This window comes from Chelmon rostratus, chromosome 13 (assembly GCF_017976325.1).
Source record: "Chelmon rostratus isolate fCheRos1 chromosome 13, fCheRos1.pri, whole genome shotgun sequence".
Lineage (NCBI taxonomy): Eukaryota > Metazoa > Chordata > Actinopteri > Chaetodontiformes > Chaetodontidae > Chelmon > Chelmon rostratus.
The window spans coordinates 19799699-19820029 of record NC_055670.1 but is presented as its reverse complement, the minus strand read 5'-3'; the positions used below and the strand labels follow the sequence as shown (position 1 = coordinate 19820029).

Sequence of the window (20331 nt, the reverse complement as noted above, 5' to 3'; positions counted from 1 at the left end):
ACACACACTTTCCACGGATGTATTCATTGTGTTAAAAACACTTTTAGTCAAGGACTTAATCCATGTCTGTGAACTCAACCCTTAGAGAAGGGAATGCGTCACTCCATTCAAAGTAAACAAAACTACAGACTGCTCTGTGTGTGTCTGTGTGTGTGTGTGTGTGTGTGTGTGTGTGTGTGTGTATGCACTTTTGTCAAAACTTTTTTGTGCCATTCATCTTCATGTGTTTCTTCCTCGCTTTCAATCTCTCAATGACTCTGCCTAGTTTGGATTATTCAAGTGTGTGTCTGCTTTACATTCTGTCTGTGTTTTAATGTGTGTGTGTGTTGAAGTCTTTGTTTGTTTGATTAGTTTATCTATCAGAGCACAGCCATTAATCCTCCCCTGACCTTCTCTGTGCTCCCTGTGTGTGCGTGAGTTTGTCTGAACTTAGTTTTGCACTCTTTAGTTCTACTCTCTCTCTCGCTCTCTCTAACACTGTCTCTAACACTGTCTGCGCATTTTGTCTTCCTCTCTCTCTCTCTGGACCATCCATCCATCCCTAAACCCCCATGAACTGATAGCAGTACAGATGCTGATAAACTCCAGAGAGGGTGGTTGATTATGGTGGGTGGCAACAAGGGAGAGATGCAAAGTGCAAAAACAAGTTCTCCCTCTCTCTTTGTCTCTGTCCCTCCCTCACACACGCGCACACACACACACACACACACACACACACACACACACACACACACACACGCGCGCGCACACACACACACACACACACAGCTGTCTCTTCATCACTCAGCAAATTTGAGTTATTCAAGACAATGTGAGACAAGGGACTGCAAGAGTAGGGGAGAGAGAGAAGAAGGCAAGGACACAGGGAGGAGAGATAGAAGAGGGAGACTGAAAAGTAGAGTGGGACATGGGAGGGAGGTAGGGGAGAAAAGCAGAGGGAAAGGGTAGGAAAGCAAGGATGGAGGGAGAAAGGAAAGAGGGAGGTTAGTGAAAGTGGAACAATATAAAATAATGGAGGCAGTGGACAGAAATAAGATGGAAATAGGACTAAAATGCTGCCCAAGCTCCATACTACACACTTTTTGTAAACATGTTTCGAGTATGTAGTGTGTTCACACTGGAAAAGTGACAAAATTAAGCTTTCTCCAAACTATGAACATGCAAAAACTGCTCATTGCTTCAAAACAGCATTGAGCATGAGGTGGGTGAACCAAAAATAAATGTAATTATTTTTTTAAATATTTGCTTTTTGTTTAGTTCTAAATTCAACAGCTTCATATGGTGAGTGCTTGTGGACTATAAAGATTAGCATTGTGCATACTGTATAAAGTTAGTATGTAGTATGGATACAACATAGAAGGCTACAGATTTGCTCACAGCTCTCTGAGGCTGTCCTTTGGCACAGCTAAATGTTAACGTCAGCATGCTAACATGCTCACAATGATGATGCTACATGCTGGTGTAAAACAGGCAATCTCAATCATTTTCAGCATCTTAGTTTAGTGTATTTGCCAGGTAGTAGTAAACACAAAGTACAGGTGAGGTTAATGTCATTAGTTTTGGTCATAATTCAAAGTATTTAAAAAATTATATTTGGACCTGAACAAGAGGAAAAGTCAAGACAACATCACTGTCATGACAATACATCGTCTGGTAACGATGAATGACTGTCCCCGAAATAAAGAGAGAAAACTGAAGATGAAAAGAAGAAGGGAGGGTGAGACACAGGAAAGTAGGTAGGAAGTGAGGGAGGTCTGGAAGCAAGACAGCGAATTGAAGGGAGGAGGAGGCACTGAATTAATTAGACTAGGCTAATGAATAGCATTAATATGAGAGGAAAAATAACATTCACCCCTCCCTCTATCCCTTCCTGCTGCTGCGCCTCTGATCTCTAACAGTCCCACTAGAACACACACAAACAAACACACGTGCACACACACACACACACACACACACACACACACACACACACACACACACACACAAGCACTTGAGATCCATTTGCGTTCCCTTTTTTTGTGAGTGTGTGTGTGTGAGATGTTTGACAGGCTGCATCGCTGCAAAAAATGAAGTGGGGGTGAGAGAGAGACAAAATGGGTGAGACTCGAGAAAAGAGAGGGGAAGCGCGACGAGAGAACAAGAGGCAGAGAAAAAGAGCCAAACACACAGAGTGGGAGAGAAGCAGAGAGAGAGATGAAGAGAGCAGGTGTTCTCTTTATCCACCTGCCACTTCACTGATCCTCACTATGAAAGACAGAAACACAGAGGAGAAATAACAAAAAAGGAGGATGTGCATTACCAAACCACTCTCTTCCTCTCGCTACAATTCACCCTCTTCTTATTTATCATCTCCCTTCCTGTCTCTCTCCATTTCTTCCAAAGCTGGCCTTCAGAGTGCAGAGATGATGGAAGCAAAGGGGATATAATCCAGCAAAAGTGCACAATATTGCCGAAGGTTAGAGTATGTAAATATGTACAACTAAACATATTCACATGTATTCAGATAAAAACTGTCTAAATAGTAGTTTTCTGATGAACAAACACAGCTGAATACAATACATAACAAAGTGTAGGTAGACTATGTTACCTTTGCTTACTAAAAAGTGAGAGTATAAAGAGCATCTGGATGATTAGAATACAGGTAGATTGTGTAAAACATGATGAAATGAATAGAGAAAATTAAAAGTGAAACACCAAATAGAGAGAGAGATTTAACTAACCATCTGTGCCAATTGCATAGGTGCTGCATTGTGTTTATGCTTCTTTATGAATAGAGAAACTTAATGAAGTGGGAGATGTTAGAAAAGACAGATCAAGAGGAGCAAAGGCAGAAACTAAAGGGAAAAAACAAAAGAAGGGAAGAGAGGGAGAAATGGATAGATAAATAGACACAGACCAAAGTGTCCATCACAACAGGGATCCTCGCTGTTGATGAATAGAAGTGCTACGTCCCACAATAACATGTGAATAGACTCTGTTAACCCTGGAAAACCCATTTCACATCCAGTTTGTCCTGTGCATCCAGTGGAACCCATTTACCTTTTCACCTCCTAGCTTCTAAAACACCTCCGATGCAGTGCCTTATTTCACAAAGACATATAATATGTTCGCAATGCTATTTCAATAAAACAATTTACAGTAAATCTGTTTGCCTGTATAAAAAGCACATTTTCATCCAAAGGTAATGAGTTTTCCGGTGACTGTGCTGTGTGGTTAAAGTTATGATGAGTATTTATAGGTGTTGCTTCACAATCAAAGGCGCACTCACACACAAATACGCATACAAGGAGGACCACAACATGCACAGAAACATACACAGCAGTATTCACACACACACACACACATATTCATTTAACGTATGCTTTACTGTTCCAATATTTATGGCTGCATTCCTCGACTCATTTTGGACTTTTTTGCAATTTCAAGGATCGTTTCCCCGGCGACCATAAAAACCATTACATCACTTTTACATTACTCACATCTGAGATGGTTGGTGTGGGTGTGTGTGTAAATGAGAGGATATGTGCGAAAAAACTGTGTGTGGGGTGTGTGTCTTTAATAATTACCTTTCTATTCACTGCATTGAAATGTATAGTACCGCAAGGCACAATAAACTAAAACTGTCAAACAATATTCTCTTATTCACTTTCATTCAGATGTTCACATTAGTTATTTGAATCAGAATGTGCTTCTCCTCATTAATTCAGGTCACAGTGTATTATAGTAACTCAATGTCATAATTTGATCATGACACAAGTCAGCAGAAAGACAGAAAGTCAGCTATTGCCCAGATTTTACTTGGAGAGCGCCTATATGTAGTGCACAAAGACTACTATAAGTGTGTGTGTGTGTGTGTGTGTGTGTGATCTAATCTGTCTGTGCTCTGTGGTTGCAGCTGGTTGCTATGGAGAGAGGCTAAAACAGCTTAGACTGCGGTCAGACATTATTCTCTCCACACAGCTCTCTAATAACTCTCTCCTGCATGTCCTCTTCACAGGCTGACTACATATTATTTTGTTTAAATTTATGAATTAACTGTGGATTAAATGCAGGCCTGCACTGACCTGTTGATTCAAAAGCACACTATCCATTAACAGAGGTCAGTGTTGTCAGACAGAGCAGCATTATTGATCAATGATGTAACATGATGTAAGGCACTTTCGAAAATTTACAACTGACCCATTCACTTCCTTTGGTTTCATATTAATCATGCTAAGACTCGCCTTGGTTTGGTTTTGTATTTTGTGTGAGAGAGATATCCGTGCAACATCAATAGTTATTTTCAGTGAATTATAACTAACCCTTTAAAACACCAAAGTCACAAAATCCAACCAATACAGCAATAAATCCCAGGTGATTTTAAGGCTTCAGTATTAAGCTACACGACAACATTACACAACATAGGCAACATTTAATACAAGAGTGTATCATGTTATGCATTTGAGTGGCTAAATACTGGAGGAAAATCTGGATGCTCAACAGTAATTTGAAGGGAGTGTCTAAAGCTAAGCTAGGACTATGCTAACATGGGAAAAGGAATATCAGATGATTAGTACTAGAGGCGGTAGAGGAGCAAACGTCTTAACTTGAGTAATGCCTTACTCTGATTATTTATAAACAGATTCAGAGGAGCTTATTGTTCTATATGTTTGTTACATGTATGGCAACTGTCAGTGCTCGTTCTGTGTCAGAATGCATAAGCCTGCCCCCACATCCTCACAGCCCCACACACTGCAAAAATAAGCATACACACATGCTTAAGAGGGCCACAAGAGACACAGGGCATTCTGTAGCCCTAACCCTTAATTAAGCAGTACTCATTAGTGTATGCCTGTGTGTTATGTGTTCAGTGGAGTTTGCCTGTGAAAAAAAAAAAGATGCGAGTGTGTTTGCAGCCGTTTGTTTTTGAGGCCATGTGTGTGTGGAGGTCCACATGTGTCTGTGTGTGTTGTGTGAGTGTGTGTGTATGACCCTGACCCTGTTTTTGCAGTCTTTTGTACTGAGCTAATCATGGAGCTTCTATACGCTAACTATTTCTGTAAGGGCCTTGATCTAGATTAGAATCCAGCTTTAATGAATGGAAAGTAGGACACAAACACACACATGAATATCAATAAACAAACATGCACATGCACAAGCTATGCTCACAACTACAGAACATTCGTACAAAGGTGAACTGCAGTATGAGACTTAAAATTACACACACAAGCACACTGACCTTGCATTGAAGCCGTGTTTGCCTTGGGGTCGGTCTACTCCTGCTGGTCTGTCCACAGCAGGACTGGCTGCCTGCAGAGAAAACACACAGAACACCTTCCTGTTAGTCAGTGAGTGGCATTTGGAGAGGAGACAATATAACAAGCAGAACTAGCTCCAAAAGCACATTCATGTTGTCCAAAAGTGGAAGACCTAATGGATAGACAAAAGAAAAAAAGAGAGAGAGATGGATGGATTAACTAATAAACGGCGTAAATACACAAAAAGCTGTGAATGAATGGAAAGTTAAGGAACTCCCCCTTTTTTGATTTTGGTTTTTACTCAACTGCACCCAGTATATAATCCTCAGCTCAACGAGTACATCTTTGCGATTTGAAAGACAGGAAAACATAAAGGGAATGAGTGAAGTGATGAGTGAAGGAGCTGCTAAAATGATGGATGGATGATGTACAAATAGCAATTAATATGTGAAGGCAAGAAGACAGTGTTGTCAAGCAGTAATAAATAACACTGTCAATGGGCATGGCAACAGAGAGAAAGAGAGAGAGAGGTGTGAGAGAAGAGAGTAGATGTGAGCCAAGGGAGCTGTAATAATTGCTTTGTACAATGACACAGGGCTTGCATTCAGTGTGTGTGTTTGTGTTTGAGACAGTGAGGTGAGCTCTGCAGGGACGATGTCCAACATACTGAGCATGTGACAGTGTTTGTACTGCACATTCCTGTGTGTATGACAGTGTACACTTGCTTAGCAACCGTGCACTGTATCACAAATATCTGTAGAGCTTTATAAAATTAGACACAACAGCCCTGCAACAAATCCCAACTTTGTAATTCAGACATTTAGCTTAAAAGGTTTTTTCAGTTTTGATTACGTATTGATTGAATTGGACTACAGGGACCCAAAGTCCTGATGTCACCTCTAGGCCAGCTGCTTTTCTGCTGGCATCTGTGTTTCAAAGCAAACCTGAAATCTGTTCCTGAGGTTAACTCTTCATATTCTAAGACAAATGACAATCTACATGGTGATTCATTCCCTCACAACTGCAGTGAACTGCACAACATAGATAGGCTGTTGTGCTGGGTGGGCTGTTCACAAGGTGGTGAACCTCCTCCATCCTTGCCTGTGAGCTACTGAGCCTTTCCAGGATGCTCCTTTCATACCCAATCGTGATGCTATCACCTGTTACCAATCAACCTGTTTACCTGTGGAACGTTCCAAACAGGTGTTTTTGGAGCGTTCCAAAACTTTCCCTAGTTTGAAACATGCTGCTGCATCAAATTCAGAATAAGCAGATATTTACAAAAATCAATGAAGTTGATTAGGCATTGTCATTGTACTGTTTTCAATTAAGTATACATCAAAAAAGATTAACTAATGATCACATTCTGTTTGATCAATGTTTTGTACAGCTTGCAACTTTTTTGGAATCAGGGATATACATAACTTGCATTATGAGTTTTAAAATAATGTGTGCTATATATATAAGAGCAGTGATTTATCTACGGTTTATCCTGACTCTGATGACCTCTGAAACTGTTAATTTCTTTTGTTTAAAATTATAGTTTGTATGCATGAATTGCACCTAATAAATATATTTTCCTTGTCTTGATCTTTTTTAAGAAGTTACTACTCAGTCCAACTCTGCGTATGTGTCTCATGTTCATATGTACATGAGGATATCTGATCTTCGGCGTGCACTCCTCACTCACTCGAGTGTGCACGTGTTTGTGTGAGCATATGCAGACAAACATAAGCAGGTCAATAAAGCAATGTCAGTAGTAGGAATTAATGGACTCTGAACATGCCCTTTCACCTTTGACCTATCACCCTGTTGCCATACGACCCTCGCCACCTGTCAGAGAAGGGAACAGGGAAGGTTAGAGAGACAGAAAAAAGCTGAGAGCAGGACAGAGTAATAAAGAGAGAAAACACAGTTTGAGAAAGTTGTCAGAGCTGAAGAGATTCAGGCTGGGTCGAGAAACAACGGCTGAAGACGGGACAAAAGAAAAGGATGGAAAAAATCAGAGGCAGTGGCTAATGAAAGGAGTAGGACGAAGGTGAGATTGAATGACAGACTCCAGATACAGTAACCATATGTTTGGGATTTGTTGGCTTGGAAATCAATTAGTTTGGCCTAGCTGCAGATGCTGCCATGTAAGCTTAATTGCAACAGGATGACAGGTAACATTAATTATCCTCACCTCTTTGTCATAACAACAGCCACTCATACATTAATTGGAAAGTCTTTTGTGCTTAATTATGTCTCATTTAATAACTGCTAGTAGAAATAGCCTCTCTCTTTCTCTCTCGCTCTTTGGAAGAGCAGCATATTAATTATAGGCCAGCAACGTATGTTACTTATCAAAGGGTAATTTAGAACAAGCAAATGATTCTGAACGCATACATGTGTCTCATTATTCATATTAACCTTACAATATCAGAGATACTCTAATATAGCACAATGTACATGTGTTGAATGGTGAAGTAGCTTGTTCTTTATTGTCCTTATTCCATTTCCAAACCAATCACTCCGTATGTGACCACTTCTGCCAATTACAAGGTCCAAGCTTAAAGCAGAGTGGAAAGTGCAGCAGCTAATACCACAACTATGGCTGTTATTTTCGTGAATGAGCTCTATTACAATATTAGGAACATTGTGCACCTTTAATAACAGCATGTATTTAATGTGCACATTCTCAGACCACTACAACAGCTACCAAATTCATTGGAAAGAAGAAAATAAAAAAAACTCAAAGTGACTATGTTTCAAGGTTGATCAGTACTGTCAATAACTTCAGTAATTCAGAATCATACTGTAACAAAATGTAAAGTACCAGGTCACCAAGAAATAATGATTGCTTTATTTGAGAGGAAACCAAATGTATACCAATTCACTGACAAAGATGTATTAGAAATATATCAAGGACAACTACAGGGGAAAATGAATGCATTAGTCTGCCGACCGTGGACAGCTCAGTTGATACTTGTGACCATTAGTGGTCCTCCAAAAACCAGAGAACAGAGAAGCAAAATTACCATTTTAAATCAATGATGGATAATCCTACCTTGAAAAACTATGCTTATAATAAATGGGCCAAAAGCATTAAGTCTTCTGGGCCCAATCTAATAATAGGAAAAAAGGCAGATTAAAAACTGAACTATTAGTAATATTACTAATTACTGAATAACCAATCAAGCTAAGTGTTTCCAGAAAACAGTCCCAGAGTATGACAAATTAATAGTAAGGCATGCTGGAAAGTTTGGGTGCATCAGTATGTTGTGTGTGAACGAATTAAGAAGGAAATAAACAAAACAATATAATAAGCACAACATTTACTTCCTTCCAAGGATCAGTAGTTCAGCCTTGTTCCTGTTACACTAAGGCATTGTTTAGTACCTGTCAGATTCATTTTCCACACTTAATGAATATGAGTTCAGGTCTCTAATTGTACACGTAGGCATTGGGTAAAGCACAAACAGGAACAGGAGAGGTGCACACACAACCACAGACACAGTCACATAAAAACCCAGCACATGTGCACACACACAGCCATACAAAAGCGCCTCACTGACAAAACATACTTTATACAGAGGCACGCACGCACGCACGCACGAACGCACGCACGCACGCACACACACACACACACATAGACGAACATGCACATGTGAAGGTGTAGCCTGATAAATAAGTGCTGTACTGCCTTATTAGCCCCAGTAGTATTCTGGGCGAGAACAAATACTCCCAGTCTGATTAACACATTATGATTAACCTGCAACCCTGCATGTGTGTGTGTGTTTATGTTATAAGTGAGAGAGGGAGAGAGTGGCTTACTGCACTCATTTGTGCCTGGCATTTATAACGGCAGAGCTGCACCAGTAAATCTTTCTGGATTGAAATTAAATAAAGAGAGGGGGCAGAGAGTAGGAGAAAGGACAGAGAGTGAAGAAAGACAGAGAATTACTGCAAGAAGAGCACTTTCTTCCCCTCGTCGCTCTCACCAAAAAGGCCAAGTGACAATTTGAACAATTACCCAGAGCCATTACCTCTATCTGAACCTAGCTGGTTGAGAAGAGACAGACCTGTGAGCGAGTGACTAAGTGCAAGTGTGTGTGTGAGTATGCGAGCGAAAGAGCGGCGGACAGCGAGGTAGACAAAAAAAGAGACCTGACAGCGATAAAAACGGTGAATGAGGAAGAGGAGAGAGAAAAACAGAGAGAGAAATCCTGTATTTACAGAAGTCACAGTCATTTACCACTTCAGCACTCAGGTGGTAGTTATTTCAGCACAGCAGGTGTGAGACAGAAAAGCACAGACAGAGGAAATATGTGAGCCACTGACGTGCATCAAGCAGACAAAGATGTGAGGAAAAAACTGTAGAGGGAGAGAAAGTTGTAATGACGACTAAACCATGTAATTTAGATTAATGTAGTTAGAAGAGGCTGTTAAATCTAGTCTGTGGTTTAGGCCTCCACCTTCAGCACCTTCTAAATTTTCCACCCCCTACCCGAACAAGGGTCTGTATCCAATCCCTACTTTCATCTTTTGACTCTACCTCTTTATTTTCTATCCCCTACCCGAACCAGGGTTTGTATTCCCACCCCGCTTTTTCTTGGTGCAGTTGGTGAGAGGCAGGGGTAGATGATGGTAGTGTGGCAATCGGCAGTTACATGTGGCATCTAGGCCTGTGGTAGCATTGTAGCAGCTAACAATAGCTAAAGCGGTGAGAGTATGATAGTATCTTAGCAGTTAGTATTGGTAGCTAGCAATTAACATTAACAGTATAGGTGAATCTAGCGTTATTGTCTTCTTCTGTTCCTCTTAGCAGGTAGCGGTTAGCACATAACATTAGCTAAATGGTAGCATCGGAACTGTATTGTCTTCTTCTGTTCTTCCTAGCGGTTAGCAGTAGCATTAGCAATAGTTAAATGGTAGCATCGGTACTGGCCACTACCTGGAGCATCTCTGGGTCAGTTGAACGTGGCGGTGCTGTTTGGATTGTGTAAGAGCAGTGTGAACTGGCACTAGGGGGGGTGACTCTGGGACGCCGGAGTTCACTGCCTAACCTCCTGGAGGTGTAGTGGGACTAAGTAGGCGAAACACTGTTGAAGGGAGGTTTCCACCTGATGACCCCCAGAGACGTGTTAGGAATCACTGCTCTTTGGCAGGTATAGAGGCAGATTAGAGCTCCAAGGTTCTTCACTGAGAATGAATCCTCTTTTTGAGCACAAGTATCTTGTGTTTAAATTAACTCACAACTAGCTTGGCTAGTGACTGTTGTGAATAGAGCAGCTGACAACATGGGAAAGACCATGTGACTGCTTGGAAAGACAGCTGACAGGAGGGAAAAGACCCCACAGGTGCTAGTATGGGCTAGCAACCCATGGCAGCAGTGGCAAGCCTTAACCTTGCTACAACCAGACTTAGCTACAACCAATATAAGGAAAATACCCCAAGAGTCAGCGAGAGCAGGGGTGGAAGATGACTCACAGGTGGATTGCATGGTAACGAACAGGATAACGGATATGACTATGCCTTGGATACATGACTCAGTGAGGGATGGGGGCACGGACCCATCTCTTAGGGCCAGAGGTAGCAGTACTCAGGTGACAGGGAAGGCAACTAAGGAGAGCAAAAGTTGTGCAGCAGAGGATAAGAAGCTTCAAGTTTGCCCATGTGGCTGGCAGAAAATAACATCAATCCGAGGCCTTAGAACTCATCAGGGAAGGAGGAAGTGTTTAGCGGTGGAAGGGCAGAGTGGCCGCATCGACCAGTATTTCTTGAGAAGTCAGTCGAATCAGTCGGATGAAGTCCAGCGACAGGTAGAAAACCACAGTTCGCAGGATATCAGTAACACTATCCCTGGAGAGGAGGAGGTACGGAGAGGGGATGCAGTTGGTGTTGAGGGCAACAGGCCAGCCAAGGAGAGAAGCATGGAGCAGAAAGCTAGAGTTAAGTGGCCGAGGGCTAATGATAGCAAAGAGTGGGAGGCAGTTGATAGAGATTTATCAGTCATATTAAGCAGGCTTAGAGGAGATGTAGTGGAGAAATTGGATAAAATTGGAGATGTGATCTACTCCTATGGTCGAGAGAGATTTGGGGTGCTTGTCAAAAGGAAAGGCGAGAGGGTGCAGGTCGGCAAGTCTAGGCGGCAAAGAGAAATAGAGAAGTTAGTAAAGGAAAGGAGGCAGTTAAGAAAGCAGTGGAGGAAGGCGACAGAAGAAGAAAGGGAGGGAATTAAGGTGTTGCAGGAGGAACTGAGAAGCAGGTTAGCAGTACTCAGAAGGGCAGAACACCTTAGGGAGAAGAGAAAGAAGAAGGAACGTGCAAGGTCAGCATTTTTTAGGAACCCCTTTAATTTTGTGAAAGGCTTGTTTAATCAAGAAAAAGGAGGGCAACTTAAGGCAACGAAATCAGAGATTGAACAGTATTTGAAGTCGACGTATTCAGATTCAAAGGAGAATAGGAACATAGGTCTTCCACCTGACATGCCACCATTAGGGGAAGTGGAGCAGGAGATGGATGTGAGCCCACCTAGGTGGAGAGAAGTGGTGGAGGTGGTTAGGCGTGCAAAGGCTTCTTCGGCCCCAGGGCCTAATGGAGTCCCCTACCGTGTCTATAAGAGTGCACCTGGCATCTTAAGGACACTATGGAGATACCTGAGAATAGTTTGGGAGAAACAAAGTATTCCAAGAGCATGGCGCAGGGCAGGAGGTGTCTTCATCCCTAAGGAGAAGGAGTCATCGGACCTTAGCCAGTTTCGGATGATTTCTCTCCTAAATGTTGAGGGAAAGATTTTCTTTAGTATCGTAGCACAGAGGCTGGCTAAATACTTAGAAAGGAATGGTATGATAGATACGACAGTGCAAAAAGCAGGGATACCAGGATTTGCGGGATGCTTAGAGCATACTAGCATGATTTGGCATCAGATTCAGACAGCTAAGAGGGAGAAAAGAGACTTGAATGTTGTATTTTTAGATCTGGCTAATGCGTTTGGGTCAGTGCCACATAACCTTATTTGGAGTTCCTTTGACTACTTTAAAGTGCCGGAGATAGTTGTTAACTTGGTGAAAGCATATTTCCAAGACATCAGACTATGTGCAAGTATCGCAGAGCTCACAACAGGCTGGCAAAGATTGGAGGTTGGTATTATGGCAGGATGTACAGTGTCCCCGCTAGCTTTCACAATGGCTATGGAGGTAATTATTAGGGCTTCCAAGTGGGTCGTAGGTGGAGAGAGACGGCAGAATGGAATGCGTCTTCCACCAATTAGGGCTTATATGGATGATATGACACTGCTAACTTCAACAGTGCCATGTACAAGGAGGTTGTTAGATAAAGTCAATCAGAATCTCAAGTGGGCTAGTATGAAGATTAAGCCTAGTAAGTCAAGGAGTATTTCAATATACAGAGGGAAAGTAAGTGATAGAAAGTTTGCTATAGATGGTGAGGAAATCCCAACAATTAGGGAGAAATCAGTTAAGAGTCTAGGACGGTGGTACAATGTGGACCTGAATGATGTTGAACAGGTTGTGCAATTTAGAAAGGATGTTGCAGAAGGGCTGGAGAGAATAGATAAATCAGGGCTCCCAGGAAAACTGAGGTTGTGGTGCTTGCAGTTTGGCTTGTATCCTAGGTTAATGTGGCCAATGTCAGTATATGAAGTCCCATTATCTGTAGCAGAGAGAATGGAAAGGCTAGTTAGCTCTTATATTAGAAAATGGTTGGGTGCTCCCAGGTGCTTAAGCAATGTAGCTTTGTATGGGAAAGGAATGCTTCAGCTGCCAGTATCCAGTCTAACAGAGGAGTTTAAATGCACTAAGGTTAGGACAGAACTTTTATTATCTGGGAGTAAGGACATGTTAGTTAGCAATGTGGTTCCGAATCCTTCTGGGGGGAGGAAATGGAACCCAAGGGCAGCAGTGCAGGAGGCAGAGGCAGCTCTTAGGCATGCAGAAATAGTAGGAAATGTTCAATTTGGCCGGGGAGGCTTGGGGCTTGGCCCAGGCAAACCAGTGTGGAATAAAGCAGGTCTAAAGGAGAAAAGAAAGCTTGTAGTGGAACCGGTGCGTAGGCAGGAGGAGTTGTTAAGAGGGGCAAAAGCAGTTGGTCAAGCCAAACAGGGACAATGGTTGAATTGGGAAGGTGTTGAGAAGAGGAAACTTAGTTGGAGGGACCTGTGGAATATGGAGGAAGGCCGTATTAAATTTCTGATAGGGGCGACATACGATGTGTTGCCAACCCCGCAGAACCTAAGTCTCTGGGTACAGGGCGATCAATCGTGCCCACTCTGCTCAGGTACAGCAAGTTTAAAGCACATTTTGTCAGGTTGTAGAATTAGCTTATCACAAGGCCGGTATACATGGCGGCATAATCAGGTGCTGAGAAGCTTAGCCGCAGGCATTGAGGAGAGAAGGAAGCAGGTGAATTCTGGAAGTTCTAGAAAGGAAAGGTTAGATGTGCAGTTTGTTCGAGAGGGGGAGAAAAATAGAGCTGCTAAGTCAGGGAGAAAGCAGGGAGGTGGCTGCCTGGTAGGGGCTGATGATTGGCAAATGCAGGTCGACTTGGGAGGACAGCTAGTTGTGCCCCAGGAAATAGTTTATATTAATCTGAGGCCAGACATTGTCTTATGGTCCATGAGTAAAAAGACTGTGTATTTTATTGAGTTAACAGTCCCTTGGGAAAATTCAGTGGAGGCAGCTTATGAAAGGAAGAAGACTAAGTATGCAGATTTAAAGACAGAATCTGAGCAGAGGGGATGGAAGACCAGGGTCTGTCCGGTTGAAGTGGGGTGTAGAGGTTTTGTTGCAGGGTCAGCTGTTTCACTGTTGAGGGAGCTGGGAGTGCATGGGCAAAATTTAAGAAAGACAGTGAGGGAGATGTCAGATGAGGCTGCTAGGTCTAGTCAGTGGATATGGATCAGGAGAAATAATAGTAGTTGGGGGGTGAAATAGGGACAGTGGGGGGGCAGGCAGAGGACATGCATGCCTAACCCGGCAAGAGAAGAGGTTAAAGTCTGAACAAGACACCTCTCCTCTGCTCTGCTTTCCCCGCCCCATCTTCTCGCTCTGCCAATAGGAAGAGAACCAGGAAGTTTAGATAAGGTGGGGGTGTGGCCAGCTAGAGTCTCTCTTTGGGACCATGCGGCCTGTTCAGGTGAGTTTGCGTGGTAAGACACAGAGTTGGCTTGTTTTTTGATCTTTTTGGTTGTTTTCCTGTTTTGTCTGCTTCTTGAAGGAAATGTTAGGGTTTGTTTTCCTGCTCTGTTTGCTTTTTGAAGGAAATGGTAGGGTTTGCTGCTTCTTGAAGGAAATGTTAGAAGAGGCTGTTAAATCTAGTCTGTGGTTTAGGCCTCCACCTTCAGCACCTTCTAAATTTTCCACCCCCTACCCGAACAAGGGTCTGTATCCAATCCCTACTTTCATCTTTTGACTCTACCTCTTTATTTTCTATCCCCTACCCGAACCAGGGTTTGTATTCCCACCCCGCTTTTTCTTGGTGCAGTTGGTGAGAGGCAGGGGTAGATGATGGTAGTGTGGCAATCGGCAGTTACATGTGGCATCTAGGCCTGTGGTAGCATTGTAGCAGCTAACAATAGCTAAAGCGGTGAGAGTATGATAGTATCTTAGCAGTTAGTATTGGTAGCTAGCAATTAACATTAACAGTATAGGTGAATCTAGCGTTATTGTCTTCTTCTGTTCCTCTTAGCAGGTAGCGGTTAGCACATAACATTAGCTAAATGGTAGCATCGGAACTGTATTGTCTTCTTCTGTTCTTCCTAGCGGTTAGCAGTAGCATTAGCAATAGTTAAATGGTAGCATCGGTACTGGCCACTACCTGGAGCATCTCTGGGTCAGTTGAACGTGGCGGTGCTGTTTGGATTGTGTAGGAGCAGTGTGAACTGGCACTAGGGGGGGTGACTCTGGGACGCCGGAGTTCACTGCCTAACCTCCTGGAGGTGTAGTGGGACTAAGTAGGCGAAACACTGTTGAAGGGAGGTTTCCACCTGATGACCCCCAGAGACGTGTTAGGAATCACTGCTCTTTGGCAGGTATAGAGGCAGATTAGAGCTCCAAGGTTCTTCACTGAGAATGAATCCTCTTTTTGAGCACAAGTATCTTGTGTTTAAATTAACATACATCTCCATTGTGACTACTCCTTTTAAGTGATAAATCAAGTGATGTCTTGTTGGATATGATATAATTACTCAATGGTGCAATGAAAATTCTGCTAATATAAATCAGAATTATAAAAAATATAGAGCTGAAGAAAAGAAAAATAAACTACTGACTTCTTGCATTGCAGTGAAACTAAAATCAGGGGATGGTATTGTACTGTATTGTTATTCAATCATTTATTTCTCTTATGACTAGACAGATTTTGTATTTGGATGATAAGCTTTCATTTATATCTAAAACCAAAAACTGGTCTAAGTGTATTCAATTAGATGTTAGATGCCAAGAAACATAACTGGTCCAACTACTCCTGTGTCTCTACTGACTTTAACCATGCCACATCTCTTTTAAGAAGCATTTGATAGTCCAGGGGAGTGCTGTTGTATAAAATTAGATGGTGTGACACAGCTAATATGACAGCTTTCTCCATTTTAGATCTCCTCTATTCCCTCAAAGGTTAATAATGTTGAACTCTATATGACACTTCTGCTATGTTGGACACACAGCTGACCCTTTCTGCTGCAATGAGACACTGGTTTTAGTTTATATCAACAGTGACAGTCATTTAACACAACATTGTATAGATTATTAACCAGCATAAAAACCATGTGATAGTGGTTAATTCAAGGCAAAATTAAGCCTAATACAAGTTATAGAAAAAGTCATCTAATAAAAGCTGTAATACTATGTGTTAAATGAGAAAGCAGGGAAACCTGAGGAGCTGGAATGATGTGCAATAAAGAGAGGCCACAACTGGTGTAGCTGAGGTCACATGTATGCATGAAATCATGCAGGTGCTCCAACAGATAAACAACACCTGAACACACACAGTCCGGACAGACCTACTGGGTAATTGACACCCAGGAATATATGTCATATTGGACAGCCACAGCAGCAGTGAAAACAGAGCTGAGACGTAAGGAGTGGTGGAAGGTGGACTCAGAACAACAGGAGATTCATTCCTAAGCTTTGGCTTATATTTCGCCAGGAAAAGTAAATAAGTGCATGCAGGTTTCATTTCTGCTAAACTGTGTTTCATGTAGCTGGAGGCAGCTAATCCGAACAGATTGCAAAATCTTTTTCTGGTGGATCATCATAAGCTTTATGCTACATGGAGTCAGCATGGTTGGATAAAATTATCTAATAGTTAACAAGATAATACACCAAGCATTTTGCTGTTAAACATTGTGGTAAATATGTCTGATGTATAGTCACAAATACACTAAGTCACCAGAAATGTAATTATCACACCGCACAAGTTCCTCCTTATGCAGCATGCAAAAACAACATTATCTATTACTTCACCACCTTCAGCAACGTTAATCAGGGAGACTGGCCACCTCTGACAACCAATCACATTCCCCATAAGAATTAAACCCTGCAAACAGGTTGTTCTTCCAGGAATACAGCATGAGTAAAAAGGGATGTTTGCCCAGTGAGGAATCTCAAGGGAAAAGGGCTCACCACTCAAGAGTCCAATCAGGCGTGGAGCTCCTTTAACCAGTGAACTTGAGGGATTTGCTGTGTCCAACCGTCTATAGGGAGTGTGAAACTGTAGCACTATCATAACAAGTAATCATAACTGCAACTGGCACACTGTATTATGATAATATTTATTTCCATGTTCTCGTAGGTCAGACAGACAGATGGTGGACAGATTAATGGTGAGGTAGGGTAAAGTAGTGGAAGACGAGAATAGAGGAGAGAAAAGAAGAGTATTTGTTTTACTTGCACAGAGTGGACACAAAAACAGCTTGGGATGATAATTATGTAATACACCTATCTCCTACCTTCTATCACAGGAGAAAGTGGAAACTCAGACCAAGATTGTGAACTTATTGAGATATGGAGCAGCTCATCCTCAGGTAAATTTGATTAAATGGCTACTTTTTATATTGTTTACATTGTAAATGTAAATTTCCAATTTCCATTTCCAAGAAAAAAGCCATGAGATATGATTAACAAAAGAAAGTCTTGTGTTCAATAGTCGTCAATTTTGTGTTGGCTCTGTGTTAGACCTGAAGCTAAATTATTCATTTTGACACTATTTGGAACCATATGTCGACAATATCAACAAGAGGAGAGATGGAAAAAGTGAGAAGGAGGAGAGGAAAAAGCAGAAAGGAGCAAGGGTTTGCCCTCTGCCCTTTTGAGAAAGGGAGAGAAAGGATGAAAAGAGAGAAGAAACGAACCAGTCATCCATCTTTGTTAGGGGAGTTTCATGCGACAACACATGTCTGGATTAGAAAGAACATGAAGATGCCACAGGCACCACTCGCCTCTGACCCTGAAGTGTGTATCCCCACTATACACACAAACACACTGCTGGCATGTGTCAGAATTACACTTACGGGAAAAAAGACAGAAAAAATGACTTCTTAATGTCTTATCAGTGATTGTACTGATATTTTGTTCCATTTTAAACTGGTTGATTGTGACAAAATTAATGTATTTAAACTTTTACAATATGAATATAATATGAATATAAATATGAAATATACATAATAAAAGAGAGTAGTAAACCGAACCACACTTCTTAGTGTAGTAAAACATTAAGCATAAAAGACTACATCAAAAATTTGCTACGTTCTGAGCATTACCAGCAGTGGTATATTGGGAATCCGACAAGAAGAGAGGTCATGGGGTCATTAAAATCAAAGTATTGATCCCCTTGTGAGTATTAATGCGCTTCGCAATTTTTATGGTGATCTGCTTACAAGATTACGGCAGCACAGAGGAAAGCTCAATGGGTTCATGAGGATTCATTATACAAAATCAATTAATCAATCAATCTTACAAAAGCTAATGAACCTATATGAATGTCACACAATGGAAACGGTAAGACTTGATAAAAGAAATGTCATGACACAAATCCATTTTCCTTTTGCACTTCTAAAAAGTATTGTTTGATTAATGTTAATGGAAATGCACTACACTGGGTAGAAGGGCTGCACGATATGGTCGAATCAAGAAATAAACAAATAATAGTGTGATTATTTTTATAAATATTTCAATTGCAATATGATTCGCAATTAGTGGGAATAATTATTTTTGTAGTACAATTTTCATTTTCCCTGAAAAAACTATTGAAATCATGATGATGTGACATTTGTTTTGATCTGTACCAAACAAACATGTTTTCTTACACCTGGAGAACAGGATTTGTAGGCCAGGGTATCTCTGCAGCACTACGATACTTCCTTATCATGCTTTTTTGTCACACATTTTACCTTTATCAAAAAAACTGCAGCTTTTGTGATTTGGATAATGCACTTGACCATTTTGCGATTTCAGCCTTAACAAGTATTGAGACATATGTTTCTCACATTAAGAGTCTCTTGATGACACTAGAGGAAAGTTTATGGATCAGCGTTTTCTTTCTAGGGAAAATGAACATGCTCAGTAAATGCTGCAATTATACTCTACTACTGGTTTTCCTGCCCAAGTGGAAATTTTGACCCAACACTGGTACTTGACAAAAGCTGAGTTGGTCACAAAAATCATGAAGAATCCTCCTCTGAGGGATCCACGAAATGTCAGACATGGCTGTTCTTAGGCAAGGCCAATCTGTTGCAAGTGGGATAAGAAGTAGTCAAAAAAATTAAATGGGGAAACAGAATTAAAACCAAATCTTTTATGGTCTATTTTCCATTTTTCTACTTTTAGAAATGATTCAGTACTGATGATCATCATCATGTGTCCTCATTCACATGCTGCAAACTTTTGTATGTGCTCCATTTCCTCTGTGTGTATGTTTAGTGTGTACAATGTGTGTACAGTGTGTTTCAAACTGTATGTGTCTTTGTGTTATTTTTTTTCTAGGTGCATCAGGATCTTACCATCACGGTGGGGTCGCCATTGATAGAGGGTTCAGTCTCGGTCGGCTGTGGGCCAAGGGCTGAGTCACTACTGCTTCTCACCAACAAGGGAGTGTCTGCAGAAAACACAAGGACACATACACATCTGATATATGCATATTCTATTAATGACCACCCTAAAGATTTGAGAGGACACCTAAGGATCAATGGCACTTTAATAATGTGTACTCTGTAAGAAAAATCCACCTCCACAACATACTGCAAAACTGAGATTAGTCAGTGCACTGCTTTTAAATTCTAATGCATAATAATAATGGAATAATGCACATTCCACTACAGCCTTACATAGTTTTGTAGGTAAGTTAAACTGAAAAAGACTTCTTAAAGCAGAAGCAGAGATGTGTGTTTACACAGCACGTCTGCATACACTGGATAGCTGGTGAAAATGTTTCAAGTGGATGTTCTACAACCTGTAAATCAACCACTTTTTCTAATCAACCACTTTTTCTAATTGTTTACAGGAGGTATCTGAGGGAGGACTTTGATGACATACCACAAAACACCAACTAAACAGCACTTTTAGCAGCAGAACAATAACTTGACCAACAACGACAATAATCAATAATCCCCAATTCTAAAATGTTATTTCATGTTTGTTTTAAATCATTTTCTGGTTTTATTCCACAATAAATCTTCTGTATTTTCTTCAGGATGTGCTCTTTTCCCTTCCGGTTCCCTCCATTAAAAGCCAGAAGAACCTGGCCCTCTGTCAGTCCAACATGACACACTGTGACTACTTCCCATGAGACTCTTAATGGATACAAGAAATATGACAAACAGAAAAGCTAAATGCAAAAATGGTGAGAAAAAAGAGAGTTTGCATTTGCACTGGTTCAGAATCTACAGCCAGACTGGCTGGTACTCCAATGCATACACAGTACGAGTGTACACGCACACGACAGCCGTTAAATTGCTAATGCTATTTTGATGGAGTCACAGTTCAGCAAAATTCATGTCTAATAATAATCTTTTAGATGACAAGATACAGACCCGAAGCTGCACTACTGAAAGGAGTTTGTGTGCGTTTCCTTACAAGTGTCAAAGCATGATGACGAAGAAAGA

At 41.3% G+C, this 20331-nt stretch overlaps 1 protein-coding gene across 3 annotated transcripts in view; it reads right to left on the bottom strand.

Annotated features, from left to right (window-relative positions):
* The window catches only part of pard3bb (par-3 family cell polarity regulator beta b), a 205779-nt gene that overhangs the window by 137650 nt on the left and 47798 nt on the right, over positions 1-20331 (bottom strand). For all 3 annotated transcript variants that reach the window (XM_041950832.1, XM_041950834.1, XM_041950833.1), the window contains 2 exons: positions 19231-19325; positions 5219-5289 (listed from right to left, as the gene is read on the bottom strand). In XM_041950832.1, the coding sequence (XP_041806766.1) occupies positions 5219-5289; positions 19231-19325 (166 nt within the window). The remainder of the gene's footprint in view (positions 1-5218; positions 5290-19230; positions 19326-20331) is intronic.